We start from the raw sequence: 24,808 nt of genomic DNA on the forward strand, positions 1-24,808 counted from the left end.
AATTCACAAGTCTCTTCCAAAGTGAAAAAAGTGGTCAAAATGGAAAATACCCTGCATTACTCCCCTCCTCCTGGTATGCTAAATGTGCATGCTACCATGTTTCACTGTATAACTACTGAAATCTTACACTGAAACCAGAATTGATCTTCTTTGTTTTTCCTGGGGAGCCTTTCCCAGTTTTAAACATCCTGCTGCACTTCTGGCTGACCAACCCACAGGTGTGTAGCTATAGTGCAGCTAAGCCTATTCAACAGTGGGTACCTGCTTCTGAGAGGACACATCCTTCCCCTCCCGCCATCTCCCTTCCAAACATACAACCTCACAGAGGACTGCCCAGACCATTCAATCAGCAGAAAACATCTTCAACTGGCTCAGTATGGACCGCAGGAAAACAAATTCTGACAGAAAGGAGGAGACATCCATCAGGAACAGAAAAGGGGTTCCACTGACTCCTCCATTAGCAAGCAGCCATTACAACAATTTCACTGTATTGAAAAATCAGACCAAAAATAAAAAAAAAGGTATTTCTACATTTATTTGAGATATTAAGCACCATTCCTTTTCTTTCTGGAGGAAAAGAACTTGTGCATAAGGAAGCTGAAGGCTAGAAGTTTCACATGTCCATTAATTAGTACAGCACTCCATAGCTGATTTTACAATGTTATATACTATTTTTACAGTACTTTATATGCACATAAAATTCCTTTTCATTTCAGCTGCACATACTAAACCCTCAGCAGTCAGCAAATCGGTCGCAACATGACTAACACCATCAGCAATAAAACTCTTCTATTTGTAGATTTGCTAGCAATCCTGGAACAGTGTAAGAACTGTCACAGCTCTCTAAATGTGATCACCTCCTTCTCTCACAATCCTGTCTCATTTTCCAAGCTTTCAAAGGCTGCAATGGCATGATGAACCCATTTTATACTAAACCTGATTCAACCCAAGAGCAATGCTCATGCTATTAGAATAAAAGAGGCAAGGGATAAAGCAGGAAATACTAACAAAGCCAGCAAAAATATGTATACTGCAGTGGAAGCAAATTAAGGTTGCACATGCAATCAATTCCTGAATGCCTGACTCTAACAGTAGCTTTCTTTTAACTGGAAACTTCTGTGCATTTTCATTAGATATTTTTGTAACAAAGAAACTGAAGCATGCTGATCCTCTGAGGGATCATCAGGACTACATTCTTTGGACTCACAACACTGACCTTTGCCACTTCAACTGATCAATGACAGTTGCAATAATAGGCAGTAATCCATAAATCAGCCAACAGAGGGAAACAAATAGCTTTAAAACTTGTTAGCAAGAAACAGATACACATGGAAGTCGCTATTTTGGGGCTTAAGCCAAATTTCATATGGTTTGGGCTTGAAACCTTTATCTCCTAGTCTCCTCTTACAATACACACTTTGCTTATCACTCCCTTACCCACTTGCTATTTGTTACACATATGCATTTAAGTGAGGTTGCTTCTTTTCTCCAAAATACAGGACTGACTTCTCTTTCGAGCTTCCAGAAAACTGGCACTAAGAATTAAGATTCCCATTTGCTACTCCACAGTCTCAAACAACAATTTAAACAATGAGCAAGAAATAAGTGTGTATTGAACTTTGTATTTGCAAAGTTAGAAGAGTGCAAGGGGCTTTGGAAGAGAGGAAATAAAATACAGCAAAATAGTCTGTATTCAAAATGAACCTTTCCCACTTAAACTCCAGAACTTTGTTTGCCAGAATCTGTAACTGAAGGACTTGAAACACAATATAAACATCTGTGTTGGGCAGTAAGATGTGAAACATGTTCAAATAATATGTGGTATTGCTATTTTAAGCTATAACATATCTGACTTCTACACTGCCATTCTAAAAAGAGAAAGCTATCCCTGGAGTTTGGTACAGGCTGTTCAGTATTTTGTACAGTCAATACACCCGCTTAACATTTTTTTAATATTCTCTTCCAGCAGACAGAATGTGTTGCTACACAAACTGAAAGAAAAGATAGCGTTTTTAGAAGTTAGAAACTTATATAGAATTACGTATTCTAAAATTCTTGATGCATGGCTCTAACAAAAAAATCATGTTAACATGGCTATGAATATGTCATCTCCAGGGATTAAAGTATTTTTCGCAAAATATTTTTTAATAGGGAAAAAAAACACCTGGATATTGGGACAATGAAAGAAAAAAAATTTGAGAAACAATATATGCTTGCTAAACAAGAATTATGTTTATTTAGCTAGTGAATCACCTAGAGGAGTAAATTTTCACTTTCATGATAGCAGTCTGTCAAGGCTTGCAAACACCCAGAAATAGGAATTAAAGATTATTTTAAATGTAGTTATAAAGGTCATAAAAAGTCTGATTTAGACTGAGGTACATTTACTCAAAACTGAGATTCATTGAGTGGTAGCAAACAAACAGTTCCTCAGACAAATGCACTTTTTTCAGTATACATGTTACAGAAAAAAAAAATAAAGAAATGTGCATTAACTGGTGGTGTCCACCAAGCTGCATATTAATATTCTCTTACACCAAACAGTTTGAAACAAGGGAAATGTCATTCTAGTATAATTTCATGTTACGTTTCATTTGGCTAAACTGCAGCTTAAAGTTGCTTTGCCATATTAAAAGATTACTACAATAATTTTCACATGAACATTTAGACTTGAGTTTTACTCCAGGACTAAATATGGCATGATTTGCTTTTAAATCTGTTGAATAGCTAAAAACTGACAATTAAAAAAACTACAACAAAGAAAAAATTAAGTTGAAGCAATGTGAATCTCACATCATTGAACCACTTCTAATGGTTAAATGTTAGTATTTAACAAATTCAAAGAATTAATGAATCCTTGCATTCGTTCCGTCTCCTGTGCCTTAGCTAGGATGCATAAATACAAAAGACAGCAGATACTGGTAAAAGCTTCAGGACAGAAAGTGCTTGACGAAGGTACAGTTCTCAAGTGTGTTTGGTGAGAGAGTATAAGGGCAGATGCACTGATGAGAACCATTACAAGAAGAGTCAATTTTGTGTTAAAGTGTTCAAAGATGTCACCTTAAGCAGAAAAAAGCTTTAATAACGTCTTCTTAGACATATTAGGCATTTCCAGAGTCTACATCATTAGTGTTGTAATTCTAGCAGGACATCTCCATTTAGTTATTGTTTGTTTCTATTTCTCTCCTGAAAAAAAACAGAAACATAAACAAAGAAAATCATGTTAATACATACAGTTAAACATTATCTGCTTGCTTTCTTCTCATTAGAACAGTTGCACTGCTTGCCATTTCTAATTCAGGCAACAAGCTTTCAAGGAAAAAGCTTCACTTGTCAAGAAATGCTCTGCATGAATATTTAAACATTCTACTCTCCATCCATTATATCCCTGGAAAAGCAAAGATCCCATTCCCAACTATGTCATTCAAAGCCCCCTACAATAAAATGTCACAGCATGTGGTCAAAAGGTAAAGGAACAAGTTGGCCCATTACCTCCTCCTCTTCCATATAAACATATTTCTCAAGTAGAAAGAAAAACAATAAAAATAAGCCATCCACACTTTTTTTTTTTTTTAATAACAAAATGCAAAACCAGTGAGGTTGGAATGACTGGAAAAAAAAAAATCACTTGAATGCAAACCTGAGTTGCAGCCAAGGCCATATTCACGTACAACACCTTCACAGCATTGCAAGATGCTGCATTTAGTGTAAAGGAATAAAGTGTGCAATGTCATCTGTGCAATACAAACAATGATATAATAACTTTCTATGATTAAGGGCTAAAATACTAATTGCACTTTATCAGGGACTAACAAATTCTTACTCTTTCTTACAAGTCTACAAGTTACTAAACAGAGTAACATTGAGTGCTTTCTCATCACCCTCCATTTCCTTTACTTTGAGACAAACATACACTTAGGCTTTATGACTACCCCTAGGGAAAAAAAAAAACACCAAACAACAGATCAATAAACTGTATCTCACTGCCTTCGTTACATATTCTAGACTGTAAAAACACTGTAGTTTGACTCTAAGAAGCTAAGAATTTATCTCCAATTGCATTGCCTTTCTTAACATGTACAATTGAGCATGTCATATAAATGTTTTAAAATACCTTTGTGGAAGAGAGGTAGGTTCCCTCCTCCACTCAGAAGAAAACAGAAACCTCATTCCCAGTATTTTTATTATTATTGTATTACACAGCATGTTATAAATGGAACATAAATGTAGCAGGGAAAACAAAAATAAACCAGAAGGCATTTCAAAACCACTCTGATACCATACTGAAACTTTATTATGTTAGAAACTGTTTAGGAAAAGTGCAAATTAGTGTATGAACCCAAGCACATGGTGCCAAAAAGACACTATTATGAAATAAGAGGATATATAACATTTATACTGGTTATTAGAGCCCAGGTGATCATCTAGTTCTCTCCAAGGCAGACCTCCAAATTATCTCAAGATGAACACCAAAGTAGAACTCACACAGAGGTCTTGGTCACAATAAGCAACCCATGGCTCCAAGAGATATATATCTAAGATTGGACATTCTCTAGGGCAGAACTTCAGTGTTTTTAGAGCGAGAGCAATAACTGCACTGTTCTGCTAGGTATCATTTTATTCCTAGTTCAAAGAGACATGACTAGTATTTTCATAGCAAGATACTGTTTTTAAAATGTGAGATGGTATTAATGACTGATACTATCAAACTGATATGTTAACAGGGCATATCTTGGCTGAAAACAGATGATCACTGGCCTCGTGCCTCACTATGCATGTAAGGCATGCAAAAATAGCCTGCTTGTGCACATCTCGGATTATTCTTCTACAATTAGCAGAGTTCAACTGGAAGAACTGCACCATGCTGAAAAACACTACTGTGGTATGAAGTAGGAGCCTGTGAAACTGCAGTGTTAATGAATGAGTTATTAATATTTTAACAATTTTCAATACTACCTATATATAAATTAAGCATCACTTCCAGCTCATGTGCAGGTATTACATATGTAACCACTAAGTCAAGCTGTCTAGAAAGCCTCTCTCTGCATTGCACAGTAAACTGACCAAGCTTGTGCTTTCCATAGCCCCTGAAATCAAAATGCTTTTAAGCTCATAAAATTTCAAAGTAGAGAGGGAACAATATCCTGACTATCTGCTGTTACAAATTTCAAGCCCATTCTGAATTCTATGAGGAAAAAAGGCTTCAAAACACCCCCAACCCACTTTTTCTGTGGTCTCAAAAGTTTCATTTTACTATGTTTACATTTAAATACTTAACACAGACATACAAACTTGACATTTTTCAGTGCAAGTCAACATTACTTTCTTCAGATACTGGTATCAAGGATATTTGGGTACTCTGGACAGCAAAACAGACAGAGAAAACTTGATTTATTTAAAACACAGGTAGTGGTATTACACTCAAAAGTGAACTAACAAACACACACACACACACACACACACACTCCCTGCTTCCAAGTCTGGTGAGACTTGCTACCACTGCCTTTTCCTGTCTCAAAAAGTAGTATTCTTCTGGGTTTTGGGGATGGCTTTTGTTTGACTGGTTTTATATAAACAGTGATTATGGGCAAACTAGCAGAAGACTTTATCCCCAGCAGGTTTCCACCACAGGAGCAGAGGAAGTTTCCAGCGTAAATGACTGCATTTCCCTTTCACACAACGTCTCGTTTCTTACATTCAGATGAGTCACATCTCTTCGGATGCTCTCAGATAAAAAGCTTCTCCAATCAACTTAAGTTCCCTGCCAAAGGCCAACTTTACTTCAGAACTTTCCAGGGTGAGGTTACCCATCTTTAGGGGGAGTTTCTGAGTGGGACTTGGAATTTAAATACCATCTGAGCGAGAACAATGTGGGAATGTATCGGCTGGTTAAAGGTACCTGCCAGCTGCATACCATACAGGGAGCAGATTTCACACACACAACAAACTAACCAAGTGAAAGTGAATCTAAAAATGCTTGGACCTGGGAAACAGGCATTGATCTAGTGCAAACAAAAATCTGGAATTCGCTCTGTCTGAACTGCAAGGCTGGGTGACTTACTTCCAAATTTCAGTCCTCTGAATTTAGGGCATTAATCAAATGATCCCACACTGGAAAGTAGATGCAATGTAATTTATCCTCAGGCTTAACAAAATCTCTATGCTAACAGAATTCCAAAATTCAAAGCAACAAAAATGACTCCTGACCCAATTTGATAAAAAACAAAACTATCAAGATACATACAAATATTGACCCCTAGAACTTTTTGTCACACAGAAGGTAAATCAAAAAGCCTCACTCGAAGTAGCAAAAATATAAATGATACACTAACAACAAACTAAAGTCCTCACCTGTATTTTTGTTTTTTTCACCAAGATCCCACAAACTGAAGCTCAAGGTGAGGGAAAGCAGACCTGAAAGGACCTTTGCTTTTTTTATAGCAGTTGCAAGTGCAAGTATTTCACTGTGTGCATTTTGAAAGCTATCCAGGATTGCAAACTCACAGTGCAGAGCTCACACACAGAGTCAACTCCTGCACAATCAGCTCTACTTGCAAAAATACCCCTGTATTTTGCCGAACTTTTGCATCTTACTTTTGCATCTTACTGCAGTGTTTAAAACGTTCATGCCTGAAGCTGTCTGCCTTGCCCCTCTGCCAAGAGGCAGCCTTCTCACAGCAGCTGCAGAAGGGAACACGTAGCACATCTTAGTTGCTTCACTGCAAACTGCGATATAATCTTCAATTTAAAAGCCCTGTTCATCTGCACTGTAAGCTAACATGTCAGACTGCATTCTGTGAAGCGAGGCGCAGGCACATATCTCCATTGCCAGCTCTGTTGCGTGGGCACAAACACCTGGCAGAGGCAGAACAGACAGCTGCAGAGGTGGTGAGAAGCCGCAGCAGAGTTCATGAAATCTCATTTACTAATGGCATCAGCCATAATCTGCAGTTTATTGCACCCCAGTGTACCATTACAGTTATGACAGCATAAATGTTGACCTTAGTGCTTGAGAACCACAACGATAAACAGATCACTAAGAAAACTGAAAAATGCTGGAAAGAGTTTATACTCCATTTAGGACAAGGATCTCAGCTGTTACCATAAACTAAATTACTGAAACTTAAAAAAGAACCTTTATTTTACATAGTTTTAAGCTTCTCACTCCTGAATTCCAAACTAGAGAGGGCAAATCTCCTAAACACAGGTATTACCTCAAAACTAGGTAAAAATATTTAAATAAATTTTTGCGAGAAGCACTTCTGGAAATTCTGGAAAGATGGGAAGGGAGAATCGGATGGGAAGGATTTATAGAAGCCTTACATGGACCCAGAAATTATCTCCTGTAGGGATGGCTTCTATTCCTTACCCCAATGTGAAAACTACTAGCCACAAATTAAAAATCAACTTCAACATAGGAAGTCAAATGAGGTTTTACAACTCCAGAGCAGTTCCTTCTCCCAGTAAGCCTTATGAATTAATACTCATCCAAGACCCTGCTGCTGCAGATCATTTGAACTCCAGACAGTAAACAAGGCTTTAAAGCATATAAATATTAAGAAAGTCTAAAAAGCTGCAAGACCTAGACTTCTAATTTATTTATCTTCCTATCAGTTTTGATGGCATTGTACTTCTTTCACTCTCTGAAATATACTTCGTGATAATAGTATGAACAAATTACAGTAAAATGTAAGTAAGTTTACATTTGAGCAGACACATGCATTGTTAATGGAACATGGACAGCACGTATTATTTTATTATGGTAAATGATAAAGGTAATAAGAACTTAATTCACATGTGAAATTCCACAGTACATAAATAAAAGGATACAAACATTCAGAAGGCAGAGGTGAGGAAAGAAACCTATCTAAAGGTATCATATGACAACACTACAAGGAAAGGCTCTACAGAAACCAAGCTTGAACTCCATGCACCAGAAAAACCCTTCCAGTCTTGTTTTCCCCAGAAGATACCTTCAGTGATGGATTGGTCAATTCTAACTACAAGTAGCGAGTCTTTTTCAGTGCTGCACATCACTTTGAAATATCAGACTTCAATTAGCTACAAGACAGCCATTTCAGCAAGTTCATTAAAAAGTTAAAAATCAAGCTTCTAAATCCTCATTAATGTTTGTTACCAATACTCAGCGTACAGCATCAGCTTCTGAAGTCTGACAACAGGTAGCTTCTAGCTACATCTATGGAAATTGCATTCAGTGATGAACACTGTCCCAGCAAAAGAAGCAAAAGAATGACTAACACCTTCATTAATTTTTCTCAGACGCCTAAGGGCAACAACAAGATGATCTTATTTAATTACTCTGCTAAGGATTCTATAGTAGCCTTGGAAGGGAAATGACATCCACTGCGGGGCCTACAAAATACACTGTGGTAGAATTTCTCAGACAATTTTTCTTTAAGCCTCACCACTCATGCTCTTTGCATACATGTAACACAAATTCCGGTCTGCCATAAGTAAAATATTAACTTATTTTATGTTGGTTTCTCATATATTCTATTTGAAAGTTCAATGAACATGCAATGCTGTGTTTACTTTTTCATAACTGACTACAATCACTAGGTACAGAAACAAAACAAGAATTATAATTACCTGTCAATATTAAGTACACTACCAAACCTCTGAAAAGGTGCTCACAAAGAACTGGGCTCAAACTACTTATCTGATACGAACTCTTGTAATGTACCATTTCAACTAGATGAATCTGAAGGTTAAAGCCAATCAACTTTGATATAAAACAATCCTAATTCAACTGAATCTACAGAAACAGTTTTACTAGCAATGCAAGATCTGTATGGTTTTACAGTTCTATTTTTTCTAACAAAGCACCACCAGCAATCTTCACTTGAGTTTTTGCTAACCAGGCCATCTGTGATACGAGTCAATGAAGCAAGGCTGAAGTACTATGTGGAGAGTCACACAGGTTGTGACTTCCTTGCAATATGCAGGCATATTTCTTCCCTGCAAACTGCAGAAAAATCACCAGTGTTCTAGTCAGTTTGTTCTTAACAAAGCACTGCAATCTGAGGAGGAACAGCAGGAAGCAGAAAGCTGCTGCATGAATTTTAACATCTATTCACATATACTCAAGGTTCTGCTTTTGCTCTAGACGTAGAGATTTAAATTATTTCTCTGCTTTAAAACCAACTTGAAGACACAGCATTTAGAAAAAGTAAACTGTCACAGTTCTAGCTCAACTGAAGTTTGTAGTCCCTCCTTTGATAGCTACCTTCATATTTAAGGACACTAAAGAATTAGATTCCAAAAACAACTGGTCTCTTGAGCATTAAAGTAAACCATTTGGTTGATATTCCTATCTTTTCCAATAGGGGTCCCTATTTTACAGGAGAAACTGGTCTTTCAAGTCCCAAGGTCAGAGAATTTAAATCCACCCTGCAAAGGGACCCTGTAGGCTCAACTTTGTAGGTAGGAATTTTAAACCATAAGGTAAAACGTGACAAGATCAATGCAAGCATCACTATAAACTAAGTCTGCCTGTAAGTTGAATTACATTCCATCTCCTTCATTCAACTGTCCAATACTGCACTTTTCCCCTTGCATTATCTTTTCCCATACTAGAGAAGGGCAGGACACATCACTGCTCAAACTCCTACACAGTCACTCTAATACCATATTTTAACATGGAGACCTCTCCATACTATCCCCATCCTGTAATAAATTCTAAACTCTACCACTGAACAGAAAGAATTGACTCCACCAAATGCACCAAAACCAGGCACATTTGAAATCCCTGTGTCTGTAACATGAAAATTTGCAGGTAATTTTTAAGCATTTCCAAAAGACTAGAGATACAAAAGAAAATGAAGACATGCTAAATAAGCACATCACCATGGGATGAAAATTCTGGAACAGCATGTCTAAAATTACACTAGCCAAATAATTCTCTTCTCCCAAGACAAGGAGTACATACTCATCATTATCAACAGAACAAAAAACATATCTTCTCCTTCTTTCTTCTTAAAACAAACATGATACCTGCAATACCATTTTCATTTATGAAGATGAAACTGTAGATAAGCATCAAGTTCAAGGAAACTGAAAAATAATAGTCCTTGAAACATCATCAAAAGCACACAGGAAATGCACAAGTTTCTCAGCAGGTATTACACAACCTGTTTCATTTACCGTTTTGAATCTCTCTTAGATGAAAACACACAAACCTTAAAAAGTCATCTGGTACAGCTATCATTTAACTACATTAAAAACGTTGTCCAATTCTTGGCTTGTACAAGGAATGAGAATGTACTCATTTTGACATTATAACCTAATAGGGATGGCTGGAGGAGGAAGAAGTGTCTACAGTTGATGGATGTTCTCTCCCTTCCTTCCTTCAATGTATTTTTAAGAAATATCAAACCAAGCACAAAGTCAGCAATGACCTGGAGTGGAAAGGAGTTACACTGCTTAACACTGCAGCCAGATTAACAACCAATTACACGAGTATCGGAAGTGGGGCAGAGGAAATACTCACTTCAACAGTCAAAGTTTCAGCTATATCTGCATTCCTATTATAAGATATGTAGTACAACAGGAGAAAGCTAGTATTTTAAATGCTATTTATCGGCCAAAGGCTTCCTGAAAAGTAAAAATTCTAAACGTAAATTAGATAAACAAATACATATTGAATTCCTCTATCTTCCCCATGGATGAAAATTATACTGTTTTTCTGAACTATCTCACTAAGAAAAACATTTAAAGTGTTTTACAGTTACATGGAGCCATGATCTTTTTTTCAATGATATGCTACAAAAGTAGAACTGTGCAGCAAAAAGCAACAAAAGCTGTCCCTGGACAAGAGGTAACTGCAGGTTAACAAGCCACCATCTGAAGGTAAGGTATAATCTTCCAACAGCTGCATTTTTAATACGAGACATTTATTTTTGAGCTATATATTTACTGAAGATCAGGTGCATAACTACTAATACAAACTCCGCCCCCCCACCACACTCCCAAACAAATATGCACATTTACACCACAAAGCAACAGGTCAAACTAAGGACTAATGCAATTTCAGATTACTTCAATATCCTACTGAGAGAACTCATGGAGAACTTCACAGATTTCTTAGCTCCTTTGGTAAAAGATCACAGCACTTGTATGTTTAAAATAGAACACTGAAACCTGAGCCATAAGAAAAGTGTGAATAGTTAGTGCACAATTTGGTTCCAACCCCAACTGTAGGTACCCTCCAGACACCAGGATCAGATCAAATAGTGGCAGACACCAGAGTTCTAATATTTACACTTAAAGAGACTATTCATAGTCATTTGCAAGTAAACTATCAAATGGCAAAGTGACTGAAGTTTCATGTTAGTCACATATTATTCCTTGCACTTTTATAACTATGCTGCCATATTTTAATAAAACATACTGCTGGGTCATATTGGAAATTAATTATTGATCCCCCTGAGTTGTTAAGATTAAACTTTTACAACCAATTATTTTAAAGTAAGTTAGCTAGAATGATGAACAGTCATAAAGTAAATTAAATCCATAAATCACATGCTGTTTACTATGTTTAGATCACTGGTTACATGAAAGTTTGCTACCACCTATGCAACAATAAAACATTAACTGAACCTTCAAGGAACATGTAAATGACTACTACTGCCTGATGCATTTAATATTTTATTAAAAGCGGTAAACATATTTTTCATGACCAAAACACTGGAAACTGACTGCCCCAACTGCCACAGAAAATGGGCACGAACTTAATTTACACAGTTCTACTGGCAGTAGAAAGTACACAAATTTAAATACAGCTCCATAAAAGCCTAGCTGGCACTAGTAATAAAGGATTACTCAATTAACCATAAACCAGGGCTTACAATACTAATTGTTGCATTTCCAAACTATACTTGAATCATAGAAGAGTTAACAATTGTATGTTTACAATTTAAAGATGGGTTGCTTGTACATTGTGCGATACAGAAGAAACCTAGAGGTTTAACATCAATAATCATAAGAGAATGATAAAGATGAACTCTTAGTAACTACAGATTAATTTGGACTTCCTATATTTTAAATACGTACTCATTTCCTTAAGGTCAATCTCAAATATATCTACAAAGACAAAACCTTACAACCAGATATCCAGCTCTAAGGTAATTTTTTCAGCATTTGTCTCAAAACCAGTTTGTACAATGCTGCAGAAGAATCAATGCCTAGTATCTTTGACTACTATGTTTTCTCTCAATAGTATTGGCAAAGATAGCTTAACAGACAAACGCAGAGTTCAGTACTTGAGTCATACAGGTACTGTATGGTTCCCTGAGGGTATTAAAAGAAACAACGTTATTTATTACACAAATATGCATAATCAGAGTCAACTAGTTAGAGACCTACTAAATGCTAAGTTTTGTACTCTGAATCTTAAGTTAAGCATATACAGAAACACTGTGTTCCCCCTCTCCATTATACTTTGTGGCTTCATCTACTTACTGAGGAAACAAAACCACAAATGGAATATATCTTCCTCAGTTGCTTGGGCATGTCTGGATTATAACTCCTTTTTTCACAAAAGTACATACTTTTGAAGCAAGCCAGTCATTTGTGGAGTGCCTTACACCATCAAAAATTTACAAAATACTGAAACATGAATGACACAGAAGAAAGATGATAGTCTTAGCCCTGAAACATTATCAAAATCACAGTGAAGTTGTACTAAAACCTCAAAGTTTTCCCTTACATTGAATATATAGTTTAGAACGTTGCCCATTCTTCCACCATCAAGATAGCATGGAAGTAACAATACTGACTTAGGACATATTGAGTTTTCTTTCTGGAAAAAAAAAATTCAAAAGGCACTACACACCCAACTGGGATATTCATCTTGTCTCCAAACAATAAAAACTTTCAATGTGACAATTTATTGCAGAGCTGTGCAATAAAACTATAAAATTGATTTTGTGCATGCACAACTGGTTTATAAGATGCAACATGTGCGTTGAAGGATTAGGAACATACAAGAAGAGTGGAACCACTGCAGTACTAGAAATCTAAAAGGAGACTGTGAAGCAGGTGAACTTCTTGCACAGCCAAAATTGTGGCAGCTTCAAGAAGTGAACTTCAAGATGCCACATCCCACAAGGCCCCTACCTAGTATAAACCCTAGATTTTTGGGGCTGGGGCATGGTTATGTAGGTGGTGTGACAGGTTGAACAGAGAGCACTACCACCCAACTGCACTGATGCAAACTCCCATTTCTGCATACTTGCACATCATCTAACAAGTACAATATTTCCTGATACGTTTCTAACCATATCATTTAGTTACTAGCAAGCCTCGGGGGGAAAATAAATATAGCAAAAGTAAATAATGTGGACAATGGTGAACACAAGTAGGGAAAGTACACACAAGACAAAGTACTACACAGCAGCCTAAATTAAATGACTTTTTTGCTCGTCTGGTTATCTGAAGTTTCTCCAATACAAAAAAAGTTTCTGTATAGATTTATCCTATGTATACTCTTCTTTGCAGATATTAACTATATATTAGTCTTTAATTATTTTTTTTAGGAAATTAACTATCAGAAATGTCCATCTAAACTAAAATACCTGAGTTATAGATAATATACTTAATTCAGGTTTTGTTTACTTTGAAGGGTGAAACATGTTAGAAGTCCACTTGTGCAGGCCTACGTTAGTATTGTAGTTAAACACATACCTGTGCTAAGTTACAGGAACTGCAATCTTTTCATTAAAAGCCAATTATATCAAGTACAGACACCCTGGGTAAAAAGCACCACTTTCTGATTCAACACTCACACATTCAAGTTCCAGTTGTATGAAAAACAAGGTTTCCAAAACCAGAAAAAAAACAGAAGAGCTACTATAATGACACTGATTTCTTACCCTACGCATGGCTTCCTCCTCCTCTTGACGCTTCTCATAATGTGCAAAGTCATCAAAGATTGAGGTGGTATGCTTGAAAGTAGCAATTATTTTAAGCACTTGCTTGGCTTTTTCTAGGGGTACCTCTTGAGTGTCCCTCGAATTGGTAACTGGTTTGTTGTCATTGTTTTCCAAGCGAATATGCCGCAGTTGGTTATTGGGAACGTCCTTGACAAAGATCCATTTGACATCAAACTTCCCCTTCCACTTATCCTGAGACCAGACACCAGCATATGCATTGTAGTCCACAACAGACTTCATCTCAGCCACTCCACAAAAGTGTCCACTGCCATTCACACTGAAGAGTAAATAGAGTGGGCCTTTTCCATTCAGGGAACGGTAAGCAGCATCCAAGCGCTTATTACCATGCTCAGTACTACACCAGATAGAGTACTTAATGGAGCGATGAATATCATCCTCTGAATAACTTTTGATTATAAACACCCGTCCATTCTTCAGATTCCAATCGAAGTCTTTGGGATTATAGTTATTTATGGCCTTTAGTTTCTCCAGCACTGGGTGCACTTCCACACCAGAAGGTGAGGAACTGACGGATACAACACCTAAACCAAAGTTCTCACTACCAGCTCCATTATTCTGGCTGAAGCCAACACCCCTATTACGAGGAGCTACCCAGCGGTTTTGCAGCTGCTGCTGCTGCAACTGGTGAGGCTGGGCCTGCTGCTGAGGTCCTTGTTGCTGTTGTGGTTGCTGTGGCTGAGGCTGCTGTTGAGGCAGTTGGCTTTGCACCAGTGGTGGTGGTTGAATTAATGGCTGAGGCTGCTGGATTATAGTCTGAGGAGGCAGTACTGGTTGGGCTGGGGGTGCTTTTACTACTGACCCTTTGTCATCCCAAGTTCCAATATTCATGTTGTGTTTTATAGGTGGTGGCGGTACAGCAGGACCCCCAATGCCCACATTACCTTTAGGCTTGAGCTTCGGCTGAGGTTTAGCAGGCTTCCTTGCAATGGCAGCCCATGAGGTTGGTTTAGGTGCTGAACTGCTAACTGGGGGCACGCTGTTTGCTGCAATGCTTGTCATACCTGTACTGCTAAGAGCTGAGCCTACAGTTTTTGTCACAGCGGCTGTCATATCTCCACCAATTTTCAGTCCAGTCATGCCTTGCTCAATGCTGCTAATCCCAGGCACCTTGCTCAGAGTATCACTGCCAAATCCAGCCTGTCCATCTGCTATGGCTCTCCCAAGAGAACTAGGCGGATAGCCATAGCTGCTGCTATAAGCAGAGCTTTGCGTTGATTGTCCCTGAGATCCACTTGTCCCCCATGTAGAGAAGTCTGCATTCCCAGGAAAAAAATTAAATCCATGCTGCCCGAGAAACGGAGGGGTATTTCCTAATGCCCCAGGTTGACTAAATACACCATCAGGTATGTAATGGTGTTCACCATTACTCATCTGTCCATAAGTTGTCAAGTATGGCATTGGAGGGTCACCTGCAGTTGACCATGCTGCTTCGCCTAAAGAGTATGGAAATCCAATAGATGGAGCGTAATAACTAGGCATATATGGGTCTGACATTGGTGGATAGCTGTTACTCTGAAAAAGAAAATAAGACCAAAAATCAGCAATACAGACATTATGTTCAGGGAAAAAGACCCAATACACTGTACTGCAGTCCAAAACATTTTTAAAGATTACATGAATGCGTTTGTAACTTCCACCATTCCTCCTAGTGTAAAAGATGCACAAAGTATCCATTAGATATGGCCATTTTTTCCTCAAGAGACCTTCTCAAAGGACTAAGGAGCTCCATTTTTGTAATAGATTATTTTTAGTAACTAAGCTAAGCTTAAAATGCCTCCATGTCAACAGTATGAAGAAAATAACAAGCTACTAAAAGAAAAAAAAAGGAAAAAAAAGAAAGTCTTAACAACTGTAATTTCATAAACACAGAAAAATAGCTGCAACTACGATCTGAAGTTTTGGTATTCTTAGTTATTTGTCAAATTCCTCACTTCTAGCTGTTTCTCGCTTCCTGCTGGAATATTACAGTGAAAAGGATACAAGAATGTCTGTCTTTCAGCAGGAACAACAACCAAACCATAACATTTCTACGCTGTTGAGAATGGTCATTAAGTACTATACAGCAGAACAAAGTTTCCTAGCTAAATTCAAATCATACTTCCCAAGACTCATGGAAAACCACAGCATTTACTTCTTGAGAAGATAAAGTTCAAAGACACTTGAAGGACTACCCCTATATCATTTCCGATGGTTTTGGGAAAGCAATGCAAAATTATCATCTTCTAGCTGATGCTTCCTTCATGTTGTGTTAAAAAAAAAAACAACTAAAAAAAAAAACCAAAAAAACAACAAAATGAGAATGCAAGCAAAATTCTCAAAGCCTTTTAATAATTTGTACTTTCTCCCTCTTTCAAGACTGCTACAGTTTACAAACTTAACAAGTATTAACTTTTGACTACAGAGACAATTCACTGCTCATTAACTTCCTGGCAGAAGAGTTGTAACTAAACTGTAGTAATATTACGCTTCAATCTATTTTGCCATCAACTGTGAGCTACCTCTACCAACTTCAAAAGAAATCATGTCCAAGCAGTTAATATTTTCTCAGAGCAAATTAAGTTGTTGTTTTGAACTGTATCCAATAAATGATGATCTCATGGCAAGTTTTAAGTTGTGGGGTTTTGATTTATTGTTTGCGTTTTGGTCTTTGGGTTTGCTTTGTTTCCTCAAGCTTCTTGTAACTTTATTTTTCTGAAGTCAGAGCACAAGCACAAAAGTAGAACACATCAGAGCATGCTTTCAAACCGAATTTTTTCCAGAATGATTAAGAAGATTTTACCTGTTTAAGATACTGTATGATAAGACAAGGATAAAAAAAAAAAAAATAAAAATTCAATGAATATTCAAGCAAGTAATGCTAAGAAATATCATCCAAAAATTAAGTCTAGAAGTCAGTTGAACTCCAAAATTAACTTCAATATAGTAAACAATGCTCACTTACCTGATTTGTCTGACTACTTAGATATGGCTCAAAATCATCGTCATTTACTGCATCCTTTTGATGAATCGAACCGTTTTGTACTGAAACTAAAAGTAAATCTGTATTAGGTATGCTCTCTGGAAGATCTATGTTGCACTTTTAATCTAGATAATACTTCTTAATCACTTGTAAACTGAAATGCTTCTACTTATGCTTTGTTAAGACTGGACATACTATTCTACACACTGCTTTCTAAAGTCAAAGAAAATAGCTCATTCTACTGATGATCCTGATCAGATCTCAAGAGAGGTCTGGAAAGATGGAAACCAGAGAAGACTATTCCTGACTACTCCTTCCTGAGCTCCAAAGACAAAGAAAAAACTATAGGCACACCTTATTTGCACAGGCAGTAAATCCAGCATTTCCAGAAGTACCAGACCAAGTGCAAATGTGCAGACCGACCAACCAGATCAGACATACTCAATAGGTTCAGGGAAAGTTGTAACATACAACATTCTCCTGCCAGGAGGAAAGGCAGTTACCCACCAAGACAACCATGAAGGACACCATTATTCAGCTATTTATTCTGTATTTCCTACGTAACTATTATAGTGTTCTGCATTAGTGGCATCTCTGAAGCTCTGAGGGGACAAAGCAGGAGAGAAACAAGAGCTAAAGTCCCCAACGGTAATTACAATTCCTTTCCTAGCATATATGCCCCTATACATTGGAATCTCTTCTTACCAGCTCTACTTGGCCTCCTATTACCTTTAATTTCATCTAAGGCATTACACCCACCTGGAATTTTCCAGCTGCCCAAATTACCTGAAGTGTCTCCCTACCCTCCCCTAGGCTACTATTCAAACAAAGTCAAATTGCACAAATTTCTACTAGGTTCCACTGCTTCCCGTGGTGCAAAGTAGAACAGGGACTTAAAACAGCAGTTTGCAGTTATACAGTTTGAAGATTAAGACCTCTTCTCAAAAATAAATAACTGCTTTTCTGAATGCATTTTTTTTCTTATTTCTCGAGGTTTTATAGTGATCAGGAAGGTGCACTGAGAAACCATGACAGCAGAACTTACAACAGCTGATTTTCTTACAACTTGAGATGACAAATCAGGAGCTGACTCAGTGGTTTCCCTGTTTTAGCTTCTGAAAAGTATACGCAACCATATAACAAAACCTTCAACTTTATCAGAATTAGTGTTTAAGAGCGGTGTTTTTTCCAATTTATTAGAAGGAGGCTTTGCCACCCAAAGTTCATGTTGCAAACTAAGTGGTGCCTGGACCAAGACACTTCATTTTATTATTATTTTTCCTTTCCCCACATTTGACTTTAACATCTCTGAAACAAATTGCTTTCAAGGAATGAAACTAACTGGAAAGAAAAAAAAAAATACAGAAGAACAGACAAAATCACCAGGAGCAACTAAAATTCTGAGAAAATTTCACTTCAGATAGTAGTAAAGAGCTAAAAATGCATAATTTAACACAGAACAACATAAGATTTTTTTTCAAAGCAAGTATCTGGAAAGGAAGAAAGCAACTTGTGTTTTAAATATCTTCTTGAAGATTTAAAAATTTATTGCAGGTGTTGAGGTTTTTTCTTTCCCATAAAGAGTTTCAGGAAAGGTCATTAATCATCCTAAATTTACACACAATGATAACATATCAATGAGCTGGAAGACTATATTTCTCTCTATATTTGGCCCAGTCACATGACGGATGAGCCTCAAAATCTTTTGTTGATGCTATTGCTTAGACTTAACCAAATAGTAGGAGAGCACAATTCTCACACAGAATTCTGTTATAATGAAAAACACAGATGGCAGCATACAAGTTTCTTAAAAGCATGCTACCACAAACAAAGGAATAAACAGCTGTATGTCAAGACCAGAATCCTATCAAAATTAATCTCCTCATACTGACAGCTAATCTTCACAAAACATGCATCTGCTGTGCTGATTATTTCAGAGGTATCTAAAGGTCACTTAAGACAGAATTATTTTTGGTCTGCCATTATAAGTAACATAGAAAATACACTTACAAGAATATTATTTCTTATTCATTTTGTACTGAGATCTTAAGTCGGTGACACAAAACAGTTCTGCACTGACATCCTTCCTAGTAAACATACACATTTTTCAGTGAAACAGCATCACTGGAAGCATGTTCCTCTGGTTTTTCATTCTAACTTACATAATGTGTTAATAATGAAGAATGTAGCCCACACACACATTTAACAAGAGGAAACAGATTAAGATGCATGCCTTATTCCCAAAATCTCACATTAAGTTCCAACTGAACAGGGCAGTAATGAAGAATACTAATTGAAACTAATCTACAGTTACTAAAAATATCTGCATCAATCCAATTCTGAAAATACCATATACTTTTGCAAACACTGTGAAAACATACAGTGTAATTGGATATTGGGAAGAAGCAACTCATTAAGTAAAGGAACTTAAAGCTTATATTCTTTTAACCACTACTGTCCTTTGAATAACCACTTGCAAAATGCACAAACGATGGCCAAAGGCATAAGAATAAATTTTTCATTAGATGTTATTACACCCTGGGTAATGTGAACAATAAATACAAAAAGAAAGGACATTTCATTCTTGTTTTAAAACTAATGCTTACATTTAAACCTTCTACAAAACCAAAGATTACACACACACATATGTAAACACAAGTCAGCACTTCCCTACAACAGGTGTGATACACTGGCATAACAAACAAAGGAAAAAAAAAAAAATCATCATTTGACTGATGTCAGCTCTGACGTTTTGTCAACTGTACAGTAGCTGACAATCAAAAGAAAACTTTGAAGACAGGATAATTTACTCACTCAAGTCTCTGAAATGCTATCATTGATATCCAACACAACAGATGGATAGTACAGTTCTACTAGAATTTCAATCCCACAAATTCTGGTCAAGGGAAACAGCACAATACACCAATTTATAATTAACTAAAACAAGGCACACTAAACATTTTACTAAACAATACAAATCAGCTACCTCCCCCTGTCATTTGCAGGTCTAGGATTTTTTTGTTTCAATATGAAAAACTGTTTTATTTCCATGCATACACCCCTTATACTGCTCACTCACATTCTCTCATACGCGCTGCCAAAACCGCGGACCGTAATCTTTTAGCATCCTCTAACGTTGTAATTCTTATGCACAGAACCAACCCCTGGTTAGTCTATAAACTCAGTATCACATCTTCCCTTGAGGCTCCCTTAACCTGGGGCCTAACACGGCACCTGAAAAGAAAATACTGTCTGCTAAAATGTTGTTAGTAAGGATTGCTGATACCGACTTAATTTATCCTCTCAAAAAAGTCTCTAAACCAAAGCAACTACTCATGTTCCACTGTGCTACCATCTCCAACCTCCTAGCCCTTTAATCTAATGCTGAATCATAACTTAGTGTCATTAAATAGACATTAAACCAAATAATTTAATAGAATGGAGGAGATTCTGCTTTGTTTCACTACAGTTTTCATTTAGGTTATATTCTTACCAAGAAAATACACAGGAAGTATACAATATTTAAAAGGATATATTCCATACAAATCCAAGTACAGAAGTACAAGAATTTCTTCCATACATAGCAAACTAGGAGATGTGTCTTGATGCAAACATTCTGTGGTATTTACAAACAACAGCACACAAAAATATGCTAACATAAATAAGTTAAAGCTGACTTTTACATTTTCACTGTTAAACTGCAACATAACACACAATTAGAAATGGTTAATATATCTGCTCCTATCCATATAAATGGAGTACAGTTCAAAAACTACTTGAATGACCCTCTAGAAGATGCATCTCAATAACCTTACTAAAACTGAGATAAGGTAATTCAAAGAACACAACACCCCAAACTACTTGTTAAAATGATTCTCACTTTTCTTCTCATTTTAGGGCAATATGGAATATATAAATAAAAACTATTTCAAAGACACAAAGAAATAGTTAAAAACGCCATTTTATTTTTTCTTGGGGGGGGGGGGGGAGGAAATATATAAGTATTAGAATACGAGACAACAAGTACTCAAGAGTGACGAAACTGAGGAGGTCTGAGGATGTAAACACAAGTTCATTTTACTCTGAATGCAGAGAAATGAAAGGGAACAAGCAAATTCCGCAAGATTCAAGAATCATGTGCCACTCACCAAACATCATCATAAGTGATATTTGTAATAAGCAGCAGGTAATATGCACACAGAAAAAGTATGCTGCAGTTAACACTGAATGACAATTCACAGAGAACAATTAGACTAGTTCAGATAATGAACAGTGAGAGGCAAAGTTTATCTGCGTAAACAAACAATAAGGATATTCACACAAGAAGGTAACGGTGAACATGTTATTCTATACCTAAAAATTAAATGGGCACAAGTGTACAGATTAGGCAAAAAGAATTCCCAGAGTATTAGTCTTTATGTCAAAGAAAAGAAATTGCCAACCAGAAAGAAACTGCAAGATACAAGCTGAGATGCTGTTTACAACAGACTTGCCAAGAATTTTAGAGAGAAGAACATAAAGTAGTTCATTCCTTATTTTTGTGGGAGAGAAGAAACCCCACTGAATATGGCATTTAAAAATTAAGGTGTTGGCAGAAATATGGAAAAAAGTAGAATAGCAGAAGGCCTACTAACACTAAGGGAATATTCTATACTGACACTGAAATGAAAAGCCCACAAAGATTCCGAGAATAAGGAAGGTGATGTGTTCTGCTCACAGATATGAGTAACTAAATAGTCACGTGGCTGTTGTCTCACAAGCTAAGGAAGCTGTTCAAAAGATTCTTCCTGATGATTCTAGTAGACTGATTCTATTCTCTGCACAGAAAGGCCCAAGGTGTACTGTTAAAGAGATTACACAATCATATCACTATCAACTAAAAAGAAATTGCTAGGTTATCATCTTACTTCTGACATTAATCTTCATTTGCAAAATAAACCATTTTAAATTGATGCACTGCTGTGCTGCAGTAAAAATGCTGGGAAACAACATTTTGGCACAAAATTTCCTGTCATCTTGCTCTGAAATAAGACATTCAATAGCTACGTTCTCTTCCCATGATTTTCTGAAGACATATTAACCTCCATAAGCAGCAATATTAGTGATGAAATACAAGGACTCAACTTACCTTTATTTCCCTGTCCTTTAGGTCTCTGTATGTAGAAAATTGGGGGGGGAGAGGCAAAACAAATACAGTTAGAATCCTCTAATGTTTACTTCAGGATAATTCCATTTATTTGCCAACCTGCTCTTTCAACTTATGTATCAGTTTAAAATATTATTAAAAACATGCTATTGTAAAAACTATTGTTATATAAAATAATGTAAAATATTACCTTAAGCAAAACTTAAAAACAGAAGTAATTTCACCAAAAAGATTGAAATAACCTAGTCTTCTACAGCTTGTAAAGCATAAATGGTGTTGAAAACGTGAACAAATGGATTTTGATTGCGTCATGTGTTCCCCAAAATATAAACAATAAACAAAGCATAGAGTAAAAGAACAATTAAAGTTAGTAGCTTAAGGTAACTACCAGTACTAGAACTTCATGAGAACTTATCATATGTCATCTTTTGACTGATGGGTTCTTATCAGGCAGTACTGTACAGTGCCTTGTTGTTTAGATACACAAAGGAATATAGAGTGATATTGTAAGCTTAACTACAAGTTGTGCATTCCTCATCTAGGCAATTACACTGAGAAAATGATGCAGCCTGTATGAAGCTTTCACACAAGGAACTAATAAGGAGGACTTTTTTCTTTTCACGATTAGTTATTACAGAACACTCTGCCATGCACTAAGAATCACTGTAACAGTACAAGTTGCAGTATCCTTAATTCCTCTATAGCAAAATAAAATAGCTTAGGAAAAAACAAAAGTCAGCCCATGAAAACCTAGTTCATCTCTGCTCCTACATACAAGTAAACATGGGAGGGTTTCCAAAGCTCCATTACTCTCTAATGATTTTTAGTCCTAAAAAAAACAGTATTCAGAGGTTTGAAAGTTTAGAAGGCAACCCCCTCCATCTTGCTTTCATGTGCATCTGCTTCAGAGTTATCGTAACAGTGCTTAACACTGTTCTAAGGCTGCACTGGTTACTTCCATCTCCCAAAACCAGAGAAAAAAACCTCTGTAAACTTAAACCCCCCAAACGCCTCATCATTTAGGATGATTCTGATCCAAACACCAAGGCATGCAGAGACGAACAAGAGACATGGAACTAGAAAAGTTGGGAAGAAGCCTTCGTGGAAGACTGAGCAATGAAAAACTAAGAGATCATTCAGCTAGAAAGAAGTGCTTAAAAGGAAACTTGGGAGCATGCACAGGGACTTAAGAAATAAAACATTAAAGACAGAGACACAAAATTAAAGGGAGCAGCAGAATGCAGGGCCAAAACTTTCAGGGAGTGGCAGAAGCCCACGAAGAAGCAAAGACCAAGACAGAACAGATTCCAGCCGGAAAGAAACGCCAATGGAGGCCTAGCAAACATACAAAATAACAAACTCTTAAGCTCCATGAAGAAGCTTCTAAAAAAGTGCAGCACAGCGCACGCAGAGAGAACAGCTAGGAAAAGCGGAGGCCGCGGGGAAGGACGAAAAACCAGGAGCCCGAAGGGAGAAGAGATGGGTGACAGAAGAGAAATGATGCGGTAAGGAGGAGCCTGAGAAATTAGGGGTGCCTTGGGAGGGAAGAGACGGAGTAGAGAGCCGCGGGGAGCCCGGCACCCAGGCGCTCCGGGAGCCGAGAGAGAAAACGGGAGCTCGGAGGGGCTGGGCCGGGAGGGTGTCGGAACACACCGAAGGGCCGGCCAGGCGGGGAGAGCCGAGCGGGCGGCGGGCCGGGAGGCGCGGGGCTGAGCGCCGGCGGGCCCTGCGGGCGAGGAGGCGGAGCGGCTCTGCCGCGGATCAGTAGTTATAAATAGGGCCTGCCGGGCTGGGAAAGGGGTCTGCCATCCCGGGCGCCACCGGCTCCGATTAATCGCTGCTCCCTATGGCGGCGGCGGGGGAAAGAGGGAGGGCGGGAAGGAGAAGGCCGCGAACCGCACCGCCCCAACGACGAGGGAAGGTGCAGGTGGCCGCCTAGCTGCCACCCCCCCCCCCCGCCGGGGCTAACGATGAGCCAGAGATGAGAAAAGGGCAGGGAGCGGGCAACCGCCCCTCCGCTCCGCGGCCGGTACCTGGTCGACGCTGGTGGCTGACATTCTTCACGGGGAGCCGCGATCCCCTCGCTCCGCTCCGCCTGGGCCTCGAGTGATTCCGCACGCCAGAGATTCGCTCGCTCGCTCGCTCGCCCGCCGCTCCGCTCACCGCAGCGGACGTCGCCTCCTCCTCCTCCGCCTCCTCCTCCCCGCCGCCGCTTGATTGTCTTCGCCGCCGCCTAGGCTCGCTGCCGCCGCCGATCGGGTTCCCACTGGAAGGAGCCGACCGGCCGGACGCAGCACCGCTTCCCCCCTGCTCTAGGCTCCGCTTCCCCACAATGGCGGACGAGCTCAGGCTCCCACTTCCGCTCCGCGGCACCCTGACCTTCCGCTCCCCCTCCGCCGGCGTCGACACTGACCTTTCCCTTCCCGTCCCCGCCTCCATGTCACGTGGGGCGGGAAGCATAGCCCCGCGGGCTGCCGCTGGTGGGAGCGCGCGTGCGCGGGGCGGGGCGCGGGCGGAAGGAGCCATTGCCACGCCCTTCAGCCCCTCCCCGCCGCCGGTGGGCGGTGTGTGCGTGGGTTCACGTGTGTGGCGTGTTTTGTGGCACCGCTGAGGAGCGCTCGGTGAGGCGGCAGGCAGCTTTAATTTCTGCCACTCTGCTGCCCTTGAGCCGCGGGAGTAGTCCGGGAGAAGGGCGGTCAGGATAGCGGTGCTGTGAGGGGTTTCAGCCCG

General features: G+C 38.6%; 1 protein-coding gene across 2 annotated transcripts; it reads right to left on the minus strand.

Moving 5' to 3' along the window:
* Window positions 1-510: 510 nt before the first annotated feature.
* Window positions 511-24,269, minus strand: YTHDF3 (YTH N6-methyladenosine RNA binding protein F3). 2 transcript variants are annotated; one of them, XM_062633297.1, is made up of 5 exons: window positions 24,112-24,269; window positions 22,061-22,085; window positions 16,915-17,000; window positions 13,893-15,485; window positions 511-3,186 (listed from the first exon to the last, which is right to left on the minus strand). In XM_062633297.1, the coding sequence occupies exons 1-5, from the start codon at window positions 24,133-24,135 to the stop codon at window positions 3,163-3,165; spliced, it is 1,752 nt and encodes a 583-aa protein (XP_062489281.1). In that variant the 5' UTR covers window positions 24,136-24,269; the 3' UTR covers window positions 511-3,162. The 2 variants fall into 2 exon arrangements, with proteins under 2 accessions (XP_062489281.1, XP_062489282.1); XM_062633298.1 differs by lacking the exon at window positions 16,915-17,000 and having other exon boundaries at window positions 24,112-24,215.
* Window positions 24,270-24,808: the final 539 nt, after the last annotated feature.

The sequence above is a fragment of the Pezoporus occidentalis genome, unplaced genomic scaffold (genome assembly GCF_034315485.1).
Source record: "Pezoporus occidentalis ecotype Australia unplaced genomic scaffold, CSIRO_AGI_Poc_V1 ctg4, whole genome shotgun sequence".
NCBI lineage: Eukaryota > Metazoa > Chordata > Aves > Psittaciformes > Psittacidae > Pezoporus > Pezoporus occidentalis.